At 40.6% G+C, this 13,965-nt stretch overlaps 1 gene segment (V, D, J or C); it reads left to right on the top strand.

The window, feature by feature from the left end:
- The first annotated feature begins 6,453 nt into the window (after positions 1-6,453).
- Positions 6,454-6,900, top strand: LOC113018404 (Ig heavy chain V region 5A-like). The segment is given in 2 exon segments: positions 6,454-6,496; positions 6,578-6,900. Coding segments are annotated over 2 exon segments (366 nt in total).
- The last annotated feature ends 7,065 nt before the right edge of the window (positions 6,901-13,965 follow it).

Raw genomic sequence — 13,965 nt, 5'->3', positions numbered from 1 at the left:
AATTGTCACGGTCCCGTGTCTCTCTGGTTGGCCCACGCTGGCTACAGGTTTTGTTGTTGTTAGTTTTAGTTTTTTGTCTCTCCTCCTCCTCTCTGCCTGGGTGGAGCTCATTACGGGCTCTCACTCTTGGCCCACGCACCCCTGTGGATGGTGTCCACCTTTGGCTGATCTGGATGATTTCCCCAGCTGCTATTTAAGGCAGTGGCACAGAGCAGCTCACCGCTGGAACGTCGAACCACCTGAGTTCGTGCTCGCGGCATATTCAAAGAAGAATCGCTTACACGTGTTTTAATGTTGTGGAACTAACTTTGACCTTCTGTCTGTAGATTCTGGACCGAATCACCGGACCTGTCCAAGTGGGGCAGTGTGTGGAGTGTTGGAGCGAGTGCGGCTGAAGAGGAGTGCGTGTGTGCGGAGGAGCGGTGGCGGTGACTGAGTGGAAGAGGAAGCGTGTGTGTGGATTCCCCCCCCCTTCTCTCCCTGGAGCCCTGGACCCCCTCCCAACTCACTGTACATATATTTTGCACTAAGGTGATCCCTATTGTAAATAAATCCCCTTTTGTTTCCTTGAAAGAACTGTCTGCGCGTGGGTCCGTTCAGTAGCCATGACAGAAATCACCAGAAATAACAGCAATAGGATTGTGTATCTGAGACTGTCCAACCTAAAGCCAGAGGACTCTGCTGTGTATTACTGTGCCAGATAGAGTCACACAAGCCATTAGGAAACCTGAACAACAACCCCTCAGTGGCTGATCAGTTATAGCATGAAGTTAACAGGGCAGCTGTCAGACCAAAATAATAACAGATCAGAGCAGGATGGCACTTGAATAACGGGCAAAGTATAGTTAAATGAGTCATACTTAGCTGTCGTTAGCATTACATTACAAAAACAAAATCATGATCTAATTTCTATAAATTTTCTATTAATTTTAATGTAACAAAAGTCATCTCAGTGTGAATCATGTTGTAAGGCAAAAAGGAAAAAAAAGAGAAAAATCCAGGTTTCCCAAAGCAATGAGAGGAAAAACCTGATGAACCCTGTGCCTGTGATCCAGAGATACCTGCTATAGTGTGGCTGGAAACATTAAAATAGACTAAAAGTTAGAGAGAGAGAAGTGGGACTAATGAAAGAAGGTAAAAGTGGAGATCCTTAGGCAAATATACATAGAGGAGAAAAAAACAGGTATTTGTGTGTGTGTGTGTGTGTGTGTGTGTGTGTGTGTGTGTGTGTGTGTATCTGCTATTGTCCACATGAAAGCCATATCATGTGTTTTCTGACAAAGCAATAAAAAGGGCATATCTGCATCTAGTAGGGATAAATGCACACATATATATCACATGTATGCTTAAAATATGTAAAAGTTCAAATAGATACAAGAAAGGACACAAGATCCTTTTCCACAATGTTAGGAATTTTGGACATCTTACTTAGGAACAAGGAAAATCTGCTACATTACAAAATGAATGAAAATTTTTGATTAAATCATAAGAGATGCCAGCACAAGAGCCACTCCCTCTCTATAATATCCTGATGCAAATCTTCACTGTGTGCAGTGTACTTCTGTGCTGCTGACTTGTCTTAAACTTTTTGTTGATCATCAGAGCAGCAGTGGAGAATCTCTACAGTCACAATGACACAGACACTCACTCTGCTGCTGGTTGCATTTTTATTTCCTTGTGAGTTCTTTTGCTTCCTACTGTTTCATCATTTTCCAGGACACTCTGATTGATGGTCAGTCAGTGATAACTAATGTGTTGGTCTTCTGTCCTTTCATTTCATCAGGTGTTACAGGTCAGAGTATGGAGTCCATTCCTTCCAGTCCTGTAGTGAAAAAGCCTGGGGAGACTTTCAGTCTTTCCTGCAGAGGATCTGGTTTCACATTTACCTGCTGTACTATGAACTGGGTTAGACAACAACCAGGAAAAGCACTGGAATGGATCGGAGAAGGCTGGTCTGATTCCAGCAGCAACAGTTATGCAAGCAGTTTGAGAGGACGCATAGAAGTCAGTAGAGATGACAGCAACAGTCTGACATATCTGAGACTTTCCAACCTGAAGCCCGAGGACTCTGCTGTGTATTACTGTGCCAGACACACAGTGGTTTAAATAATGAGAGAGGCTTTACAAAAACCTTCAACCATACAGTTTCACAGGAACCTACAGGGGGCAGTAGATGATCAAAAATATGATGTTCAACTCACTGTCATAATAACACCTGTGATTCTACCATCTGTGAATAAATATTAGTAAAATGCACAGAATCTAAAAACATGTTATGGTAACAATGAAAAAAATAACTCCAAGTTAGAAAAGCAGTTAAAACAATGAATGCAAGTACAAAGCATTAAACAAAGAAGCAAAACAAACTGTTCTTTTCTGTTTTTCAACCTTGTATCGTTAATCACATTATAAAAATTAACTTCTGTGTTGCAGATATTCTTTTGTCTAAGTCAGCAGAAGATGATATGAGGCTGAACTCACTGTTATACGTTGTCATAAATGTGTGTTTGTCTGTGTGCTGGGTTGGACCCTCAGATTGATCCACATTGCTGCCAGCTTCTCTGATCACTGTATCAGTTTTTGCATCCATGTTCATCAAACTTTGCCCCAGCATATCTAATGAAGGGAATAGTACCTCTAACATCTATATGCAATTATTTGAAAATGGATATTAAAATGTTTGAAAGTTTAAATGTACAAAACCAAATTTGCTGCAGCAAGCAGACACACAGTAGATTTATAACTAAAAGTAATACTGAAAAAATATATCTATTCACTGCAAACTTTTCTTTTTAGATGCATTTGAATAATATTTAAGCAAAATATGTCAGTCCCTCCCTAGTAAAATCACAGTGGCAGACTTCTGTGCTCTTAGGAGCCGTCAGCTTCATTTCAAGCACTTCATTCACACCTTCACTTTCAAGATGATGTTTAGACTGTCTGTCTGTCTGCTGACAGTTGTCTGTCTGCCCTGTATGATGCTTCATATTGTGATACATAAAATATTGTTTTTATTAAGATCATTTGTTTAAATCATTATTTTCTTCCTGATTTTCACTAATCTGATTTTTCTTCTCGTTGTTCAGGTTTGAATGGTCAGGCTTTGGAGTCCATTCCTTCCACTCCAGTGTTAAAAAAGCCCCAAGAAGCCCTCAGTCTTTCCTGTAGAGGAACCGGTTTCAATTTCGGCCAAGCAGGAATGCACTGCATCAGACACCCTGCAGGAAAAACACTAGAGTGGATGGGGGTCATTTGGTTTGATGCAAGTAAAACCATTTATGTCAGCAGTGTGCAAGGACGTGTAGAAATCACCAGAAACAACAGCAACAGCATGGTGTATCTGAGACTGTCCAGCCTAAAGCCAGAGGACTCTGCTGTGTATTACTGTGCAGCAGTAACATCGAGTACCACAGTAACAGAAACCATGAAGAGACCTGTACAAAAACCCTTCACTGGTTTAACATTTATATGAAGCTGCCAGAGGAGGAGCTCTAAGGCTACTGATATAGGTTTGCACAATTAAAAAAGTCATGTGCTTTAGAATAATGAAAATAGGTAAATACATACAATACAGATATAAAATATATAGATAATATATAATATATATAATATAGGTGGAAAGAAGGAGTATTTCTTCAATCACATCTTCATATGTTCAAATGTGAAAGCAGTGTTCTGTTTAGATGATTGTACCTTATAAACCCTGCGTATGCTGCTCAGTTTTAGATCTTTTACAGCTGCATATGACATCTTTCATCTTTTCATTTTGTACTTTCATATTTAGATGAGAATATGTTATCTACTTTATTAAACACTAAATAACTCAACACTAACACTAACACTAATAAAAGATAATGTTTCTGTAATGTAATCTTTACTCATTTGGTATAAAAAACAAACAAACAACAAAAAAAATGTAATATTCCTAAAAAATGCATAAATCCTGTTCCTAGAATATTGCGCTGACTTTCAGTTTTTAAATGTTAAATATATCAGAGTTTGAATTCTGTTTGAATTTATTTAGGTTTTGTTTAAATTTAATCTTTAATGTTTGGATTTTTGTTAAGTTGTCATAGGCCTGGGTGTGGGGACCCAGAGCTCATGTGTTTTTTGAGGGTTTAATGAATTTTATAAGTTCTCTTTGACTATCGGAGTGTTTGTGGTTGCTTGTTGGTGTGATCTGCTCCTTGTTTCCCTGCGTACACGTTTGAGTGTGTGTGTGTGTGTTTGTTTTGCTTCCATACCAGGCCTAGAGACTCTTCCTGCCTTTGAGCTTTAACAGTAACAAGTCATAATGTTCCCACAGTTTTATTATCTTCATAGAGCATGTGTTTAATAATTATTACATATGGAGATTTTTACTAATGTATCAGAAATTCATTTCTAGAGCAAATTATTACATATTATGTAATAAATAAAGACCATAATTTGTACATTTATAAGATTTACCTGACTAATATAATAATAATAATGGATTGCATTTATATAGCGCTTTTCAAGGCACCCAAAGCACTTTACAATTCCACTATTCATTCACTCTCACATTCACACACTGGTGGAGGCAGCTACAGTTGTAGCCACAGCTGCCCTGGGGCAGACTGACAGAAGCGAGGCTGCCATCGGCCCCTCTGATTGTAGACTGAGCTCAGGGACATGACTTTTACAATGAACTGTCCTGGGTTTACCTTTGTTTTTTTTAAAGTGTCAGTTTACTGGGCTGGTAAGGACAGCACATTTCTATTGCAAACATTATGATAGACAAGTTATATACCTGAAATATAGAAACTAAACAACTAAACAGTCACTAATTATTCCTGTTTGTCTGTAACTACTGAGGGTCAAACACTGACTGAGTCTGAATCAGTGATTAAAAGGCCTGGAGACTCCCACAGACTGACCTGTACATACTCAGGGTTCAGTGGTGATTTTCATGCTGCTTGGGTCAGACAGGCTCCTGGAAAAGGACTGGAGTGGATTTCATGGATACATTATGATGGTAGGAGCATCTACTACTCTCAGTCAGTCAGAGGTCGGTTTACCATCTCCAGAGACAACAGCAGAAAGCAGGTGGGTAGGTTTTCCTATTTTCAAGTGTAAATATCAAAATTTATGATTGTGTTAAAAGCTTTTAATGAATAATAATAATAAAAAAACCTCATTGAGCACAAACACTGACAGCATGGACACTACACATGGTTACTTGTATTAGAACTGTGTTCAGCATGACCTGAAGAAAACACACACAAAAAGTGCTTGAACAGTTATATCATGAAACCAAAAGAGGGGGAGCTTTAAGACCATGAATGGATTGTAGATTATTTTTATTCTGTCATATTATATAACTTTTAGTGTCTTTACTGTTCATGATATCGTCAGTTTAAATTATGCCTCATGAATTAAAATGTGTTGAAAAGAGGAGGAGACAATGCAAAACTGTTATCTTCACTCTCTTGATATATATCACAGCACAAAACACAAAGGCTCAACATACACTCTGCAGACGGGACAACAGCAACAACAACTGTTACAATGATCAGACCTTTTTATTTAATATTTTTTCTTTTTCTGTTGAATTTCTCAGCTGGTAAGAGCAAACTAATTAATTGGATAAATAAAACTATGGAAAGAAAATTTGATTGCACTAATGAAATCTAAACACTTTTAGGTACTGAGGGTCAAACGCTGACTGAGTCTGAATCAGTGGTTAAAAGGCCTGGAGACTCACACAGACTGACCTGTACATACTCAGGGTTCAGCAGTAATATTGATGCAGCTTGGATCAGACAGGCTGCTGGGAAAGGACTGGAATGGGTTGCTTATATTGAGGATGATAGTAGCAACATCTACTACTCTCAGTCAGTCAGAGGCCGGTTTACCATCTCCAGAGACAACAACAGAAAGCAGGTGTATCTGCAGATGAACAGCTTGACGACTGAAGATTCAGCTGTTTATTATTGTGCTCGAGAGTCACAGTGACACAAGAGGAAGAAACGCTGTACAAAAACTCAATTCATCAAAAAAATAAAAATAAATAAAAAATAAAAAAATCAAAATTTGCCCTTTTAAAATTATTATTCCTGTAGTTAAATTTGCTTTGCTGAAAAAATGAGAGCATTCACCTTTACAAAATAATACACGTCTACATACTGACAGAAACATCTCTGTGTAAGTGTAATTTTTTTCTTTTGCTTTATCTAAATGTTTTGAATTTCATCAGTGATATAAAAAAGGTCAAATATCTTTGAGCTAGTGTTGTGAATTACATTTTTTTGTGTATGCACCAAATAATTTTTGCACCTTGACAGCAATCTCTAACTATTAGTGACAGGAGAATTCATATCACTATAATAATTTGTCATTGCCAGTCTGCATCCAAAGGAAACTTCCTCACAGACTCTTATAAAGAGTGATGTTAGATGTAACAGCTCCCATCAGATCATACTGAGCACCAACATGTTCTCTGTAGCTCTGCTGCTGCTGCTGGCTGCTGGATCCTGTGAGTCTCACTGAACACAAACACTATGATCACAGCACAGTGATTCTTACTTTTAATACATAAAACATGTTTTCTCCACAGGTGTGAAGTGTGAGCAGCTGACACAGCCTGCCTCTGTTATTGTGCAGCCAGGTCAGCATCTGACCATCACCTGTCAGGTCTCTTACTCTCTTGGCTACTACACAGCTTGGATCCGACAGCCTGCAGGGAAAGGACTGGAGTGGATTGGGATGAAATACACTGGGGGTTCTCACTATAAAGACTCACTGAAAAATAAGTTCAGCATTGACTTAGCCACGTCAAGCAAGACAGTGACTCTAAATGGACAGAATATGCAGCCTGAAGACACTGCTGTGTATTACTGTGCCCGATACCACAGTAACACAAAACATCAGCAGACCTGAACAAGTTTACCATCTCCAGAGAAAACAGCAGAAAGGAGCTGAATCTGCAGACGGCATCAGAGGATTCTGCTGTTTATTCTTTTCCTCAAGAGTCATAGTAACACCATGAAATCTAAATCATAAACATCATAATGCCAAGATCAAATAGTCTAATTATGAATTCTTGTTTTTGCTTGGCTGTGGGCAAACACCCTGTTGTTCCTTATTATGTCAGTGGTGTTTGATTACTTTTTTATATAATTGTTTTTTGTATGGAAAACCCTTTTTGATACGTCCATCATTCACCATGTTGAGGATTAGTGTTACTGGAGTTTAGTTTTTTGTTATGGAGTTTTGGATGCCTCATAAAATGTTTACTGCTGTAGTTCCTGTTTTTAAGCAACAGCTGATGTTGTAGTGAATCCACTTCCATCAACATGAGCCTGGAGACTGCGGAGTCTCCAGGCCAGAACCAGCAGGCTGAAGGACAGCTTCATGCATCAGGCTGTCAGGAAGCTTAACTCCCTCCCGATTCTGCCCCCTCTCCCCTCTCTCCTCCACGGTCTCACTGAACTCTGTCACACACACACACACACACACACTCTCTGACTCACTCACTGGCCTGCACCAGTTACCAGTCACTTTGTGGAGCATTGGACTGCCATTACCTCATAAGACTTTGTGTTACACTATCTCATACCGTACATTACCAAATCTCCATTTGCACTATTTGCCTATTTGCACTACTCTGCCTGGTTTACACTCAATGTCATTTACCCATTATATTGTATATTGTATAGCTTTCTTGTTATATGTAAAATTGTATTATATTTATTTAATTTTTTTACTTTAAAATATTTTACTTGCATTTTTAATCACTCTTATATTTAAATGTTCATTTTCTATTTTATCTAGGGATTGAGAGTAACGAAGTTTCTATTCTCTGTATGTCCTGTACATGTGGCAGAATTGACAATAAAGTTGACTTTGACTTTGACTTTGACTTCGACTTTAACAGTAAAGAGACATAATGTTCCTATTGTTAACCCTTGTATGGTGTTCGGGTCTGTGAGACCCGTGTTCAGTTTTTTTCAAAAGAAAAATTAAACAATTAATTATTTTTTCACGTGTAAATGTGTTGTGTCTTTCCACTCACTCCACTTGATTATAACTGATTTATTTATAACATTTTATATAAAAGAAAAACGAGAAGCACATTAATTCATAAATGTGATCTAACAAAGGTAAAGGGAAAAAATTAACCATGTTTGCTGTTCATATGTCTTGTAATTGGGATGAAGTAAACATCTGTTGAGTAATTTAACATAAAATTGTTTGATAGTGTTAATTTGGAAAGCCAAAACTCTAGCGGGTCCACCAGACTGGCTGAGTAACAAAAATACGAACACCACACAAGGGTTAATTACTGTGTTACTTTATGCAGCACACATTTAAAAATGAATATATATGGAATTTTTTTTTACTGATGTATCAGAAATAAATTGGTGTATAGATTTTGAGAGAAAAATGTTCGTCATTAAGTAACAAAAATAATAATCATTTGTAAATAAATATAATATTTGCTTAAATATTTTATTGTAAGTGGTGTGCAGTTGTTTATATGAGATGAAGTGTATTTTTCTTTAAGGAGGAGTTTATGCAAATTCAGATCTTTACACATGTGTTGCCAAATATAACAAAGGGACTGCAAGACTGGTTTTCATGACTGTAGACTGAGCAGAGAGACATGACTATTACAATGAACTGTCCTGGGTTTACCTTTGTTTTTCTTATAGTGTCAGTTTACTGGGCTGGTAAGAACAGCACATTTCTTCTGCAAACATTAAGATATGTTTGATATAAAGAAGCTAATTATGTTTTTGTCTGTAGGTACTGAGGGTCAAACACTGACTGAGTCTGAATCAGTGATTAAAAGGCCTGGAGAATCACACAGACTGACCTGTACATACTCAGGGTTCAGCAGTGATATTCATGCTGCTTGGGTCAGACAGGCTGCTGGAAAAGGACTGGAGTGGATTGCTTTCATCCAGAGTGATAGCAGCTATATCTGGTACTCTCAGTCAGTCAGAGGCCGGTTCACCATCTCCAGAGACAACAGCAGAAAGCAGCTGTATCTGCAGATGAACAGCTTGACAACTGAGGATTCAGCTGTTTATTATTGTGCCAAAGAGCCACAGTATCACAAACCATCAACAGAGCTGAACAAGAACCTCTCAAGGCCTGAACAGTTTTAACATGGAACCACCAGAGGAGGAGCTCTAAGACCATGAATAAATTGTAGATTATTTTTATTCAGTCATACTATATGACTTTTAGTGTCTTTACTGTTCATGACATCGTTGGTTTAAATTATGCCCCATGAATTAAAAGGTGTTGAAAAGAGGTGAAGACAATGCAAAACTGTTATCTTTACTGTCTTCATATATGTTGCAGCACAAAACACAAAGACTTAACATACACTCTGCAGACTGGATAACAACAAAAACAACAACAACATTTAGCATTTTAACTTTTTCCATTTTATTTCTCAGCTCGTAAGGACAAACTAATTAATTTGACCGATAAAACTATGGAAAGAAAATTTTATTGCACTAATGAAATCTTAACACTTTTTAGGTACTGAAGTGACTGAGTCTGAACCAGTGGTTAGAAGGCCTGGAGACTCCCACAGACTGACCTGTACATACTCAGGGTTCAGCAGTGATATTCATGCTGCTTGGGTCAGACAGGCTGCTGGGAAAGGGACTGGAGTGGATCCCTTTTATCTACAGTGGTTTTAGCACCCACAATTCTCAGTCATTCAGAGGAAAAAGCAGAATGCAGGTGTATATGCAGATGAGCAGCTTGAGTAGTGAGGATTCTGCTGTTTATTATTGTGCCAAAGAGTCACAGTGACACAAGAGGAAGAAACTTTGTACAAAACTCACCACATCAAAACAAGTCAGAATTTGCTTTCAGCTTTTTAGAAATGAACTGAAGAGTAATGTCTGACAAATGTCTCACCTGTCAGCTCCTGGACAGCTGATCATTCAGCCTGCAGGCAAAAAAAAAGGAAAAGTAGTGGGAGCTCTTACTATAAAGACTCACTGAAGAAAAAGTTCAGCATTGACTCAGACACTTCAAGCATTCTTGCATTTAAAAACTCAGTGAAACACACAGGGAAGTCCAGCAGGGAAAGGAGGAGGAGGAGAAGGAGGATTGCTGGCCCCAGAATTATATCGTCAATAGAGACTTCACACTTTCCACAATGTCTTCTAATTCTTTTCTGTTGTCCATTTTAATGACAGAGGAGGCTTTAAGTGGTGTTCTTGTTTGAACTGGTCCTGAAGACTAGGGCTGGGCCATATTATACCGTTCACGGTAATACCGGTATAATGTTAGGCAACGATAGGAAAATGAAATATCGCGATAGAATGGGAGTAAAACGCGCATGCGCAGTGCCTTTGTTTTCATACGCACATGGCCGATTGTTGAGTGAAACAGATGAACCAGAATTGGTTTGTAAAAATGGTGCAACTTCCGTGATGTGGAACTGGTTTGGTGTTTGTCCGTCAGATACACGACAAAGCACATTTTTTTGCAGAACATGCAAGCAGCCGTTGTTATTGTTGTATTTGTCGGACTAAGATGCTCTTAAAACTGGGAGTAATCTGGGTCCTAAACTCCGTATCGTTCAGGTCAAACGAACACTGTAGCATCACTGAGAGTTTAAAAACTGTCTAAATTCTTTCATCTTTAATAAAACGATCAGCATTGCTGCTTTACCAGGTGTAACTATGAAGTTTAACTTCCAGGCATCCATGAAAACAAAATTTATTACATTTAACGGAGTTAGAAGTTAGCAGGAAACTAGCGGAAGTTAGCTCACTAGTTTCGCTAGTTGCCTAAGCATGATATTGCATGTTCTGACCAGAGGTGTGGACTCGAGTCACATGACTTGGACTCGAGTCAGACTCGAGTCATTAATTTTATGACTTTAGACTTGACTTGAAAAAATGTTCTAAGACTTGTGACTTGACTTGGACTTTTACACCAATGACTTGGGACTTGAATTGGACTTGAACCGGTTTACTTGAAAAGACTTGATATTTTACCCCAAATATAAAAATTTAACATGCATATTATATAGAGATTGAAAATGTGACGTCATTCACGGGTAGAACCGCAAAGGATTCTGGGAACTCGTGGCAAGCGGTACTAGCGCACGCAGGCTTTCAATTAAAATCAGTCACACAGCGATAAAAAGAAACACAAAAATGTCAAGAAGCCGTTGTATTATTAACTGCAATAGCCGGTCGCATGACAGCCACGGGAAGCCGACGGGTAAAGAGATCGGTTGTTATCGGATTACGTCGTTGAAGAGAAATTGTTCGAGCCATGTTTCCGAAGTAACAAAGACGCGACAGATGGCCTGGATTGCAGCCATTCAAAGATCACATATAACGTCCCAGAACACTCCAGCTCACAGGTTAGTCTGCTCCAAGCATTTACACGAAGGTCTGTCATGGTCCTGGGCCATGCGGGCCCAGTATTCTCAGTTCCTTGTGTTTTTGTATTTCGTTCCTTATTTAGGTCATGTTTCCTGAGTTGTCCTGTTATGTTGTTCCTTATTTGACTTCCCCTTGTGACTCTTATCCCCTGTGTGCCCCTCTATGTATCTGTGAGCCCTCATCTCCCCTCGTGTTTCATTCCATGTTTCCCCAGCCCACTATGCCCGTGCTCTCTCTCTCCTCCTGTTTGCACCTCTGTGTACTTCCTGTTTTACTTTGACAGTCTCCCGTCAGTGTTGTTTACTCCTGCCATGTCTTGTTATGTTTATCTGTGTCAGCTGTGTTCCCATGTGTGGCCACTTCCCCTGATCATCCCTCTTGTGTATTTAGTCTCTGTGTTTCATGTAGTCTGTGTCGCGTCGTCTGTGTTCTCACCTCCATGTTTTCACGGTCAGTCCTTGCAGTGATCATCATAGTCTGAGTTTTCTTAGTTTGTCGCAGTATTAGTTTTCCCAGTTTAGTTATAGTCCAGTCACGCCATCCCTGCTTTGTTTGTGCACTTTGTCGTCAGCCATAATAAAGGCTCGCTTTCTGTTAAGTCCACTCCCGTCTACTCACTTGTGTATGCACCTGGGTCCATCACACACACCACCGCACGGCCTGTCTCTGCAGACCGTGACAAGGTCAGTCTTCTGTTGTAGTTATTACGTATTTTATCATAACATAATTGTTGATATAGGTTACAAGCAAGTCTGGCGCTGAACAGAAATGGTCGCGCTATGCTCCTTTATTTATTGTGCATAAATAGTGAATTGTCCTGACACAATATTGCGTTTCGCTTCTGTTATTATGGTACATTGACAAAAACATGTACTTTTATTCACAGGATAAAACAGGTTTTTTGTATCACTAATTGCCCAGTACGATTACAGCATACAGTATTATTGTCACTGCTACATTTCTGTGATGGGTACCAGAAATTATTTCCACTGCTAATTAATTACCGTTGAGCTCAAAGGTCCTATTAATAAACGGTTAACCATGCGCTTACCTGCTGCTCCTTGGCAGGTAGCTCCATGCCCTCCTGGGTTTTAATTGCACCTTAGAACACATATGCATCAACACTACAATGAGCGGGTGGAGGGAGGTTTGGAGTCTTCTCCCACCCCCATTCTCTGCGGCCTGCTGGAGCGGGGGGGCTAGTAGGAGGAGTTGGCCGTCCGACTGCGGTCTGGGGTGTGGGGCCTCCCTGCTGCTGCGGAGTCGGGGTGGTCTGCCTCTCCCCACCGCAGGGAAAAGGGTAACACCACCTGGGTCTGGGTGCAATTCCCCCCTCCAGGGGCAAGGGTACCTAGACCCGGTTTGTAGAGTACGCTTGGGGAGTGTGATTGTGTGTACAGCGTCTCTTTATGTCTGTCTCCACGTTGGTTGAGTGTGGAGTGAGTGCATATGAGAGCATGAGGGTGGGAATGGATGTTTGTGTCTGTGTGTGCCTGTATGTCTGTGTCTATATGTCAGGTTGGGTATCAGACGCCACCTCTCTGGGGACACCTCAGGCCCTCCAAGGTTTGGAGGCCTTTCTCCACCCACCACCACTTCCCCTGCCGGTGGCGGACTCCCTCAGGTGTCGGTGTGTTGGTGGTTCTTTGTGTCTGGGGGTGGGCGTCCGGGTACACACCGGCTCACTCCTTGGCGGCCGCTTGTCGGGGCCTGGGGCCTGGGGCTCGCTCGGGCCCCTTTGGAGGTGGGGTGCCCCCGGCCTCTCGGCCTAGGGCTCGGTCACTCAGGCGCAGCTGGGGGCCGGCGGAGCTCACGGGCGCGTCACTGCAACCCCCCCTGGCTTCTGCTCCGCGGCTGCTGAGTGAGCCCTCATCTGGGACTCTCCTCAGCTCTTACTGGAACAGTGGCGCGGCTGCCCCTCTGTTGGTCTTCCATGGTCTCTTGTGTTCTGGGGGCCTCTGGATGTCTGGAGTTTTGATCTCCTCCATACCCGCTTCACACCCTGGAGGATGGGGCTGTGGCCCCCCCACACTCCCTAGCAGATCATTACATGGAGAAACCTTTGGAATGCAAGCATGCTGATCCACACAGGTATGCACACATGGGTATTCACAGACGCGGACTAAAGCTTTCTTGGCTGCTGCCTCAAAGCACACTGTGCGCTGTCTATCTTGCGTGCTGCACAATATCGTTTATTACTTAGTAAATACTGATATCTATGACTAGCTAGTTTATTGTGATGGTGCTTTGTTTTCTCTATTATTATGTTGCTCTTTGTTGTTTGCTGTCTCCTCTGTTTGTTTGTTTGTTTGTTTGTTTGTTTGTTTTTTCTCCATACAGGTGACCCAGGAGTTTTTTGTTTTTTTTTGTCTCTCTTCCCCCCCCTTCTCACTGTCTCTTCTCCCCTTGGGTTTTCTTTCTTTCTCTCCCCCTCTCTCTCTCATTCATTCCCCCTGTCCTATTTATTAAAAAAAAAAAAAAAAAAAAAAAAAAAAAAAAAAAAAAAAAAAAAATGACAAAGGATGAACTGAAGCTCTGCCATCACGTAATGTCGCATACTGCTGTTTCTGATGTC

The sequence above is a fragment of the Astatotilapia calliptera genome, unplaced genomic scaffold, assembly GCF_900246225.1.
Source record: "Astatotilapia calliptera unplaced genomic scaffold, fAstCal1.2 U_scaffold_77, whole genome shotgun sequence".
NCBI lineage: Eukaryota > Metazoa > Chordata > Actinopteri > Cichliformes > Cichlidae > Astatotilapia > Astatotilapia calliptera.
Note: the sequence above shows the minus strand (reverse complement) of the source record. Positions and strands in the feature narration are given on the sequence as shown.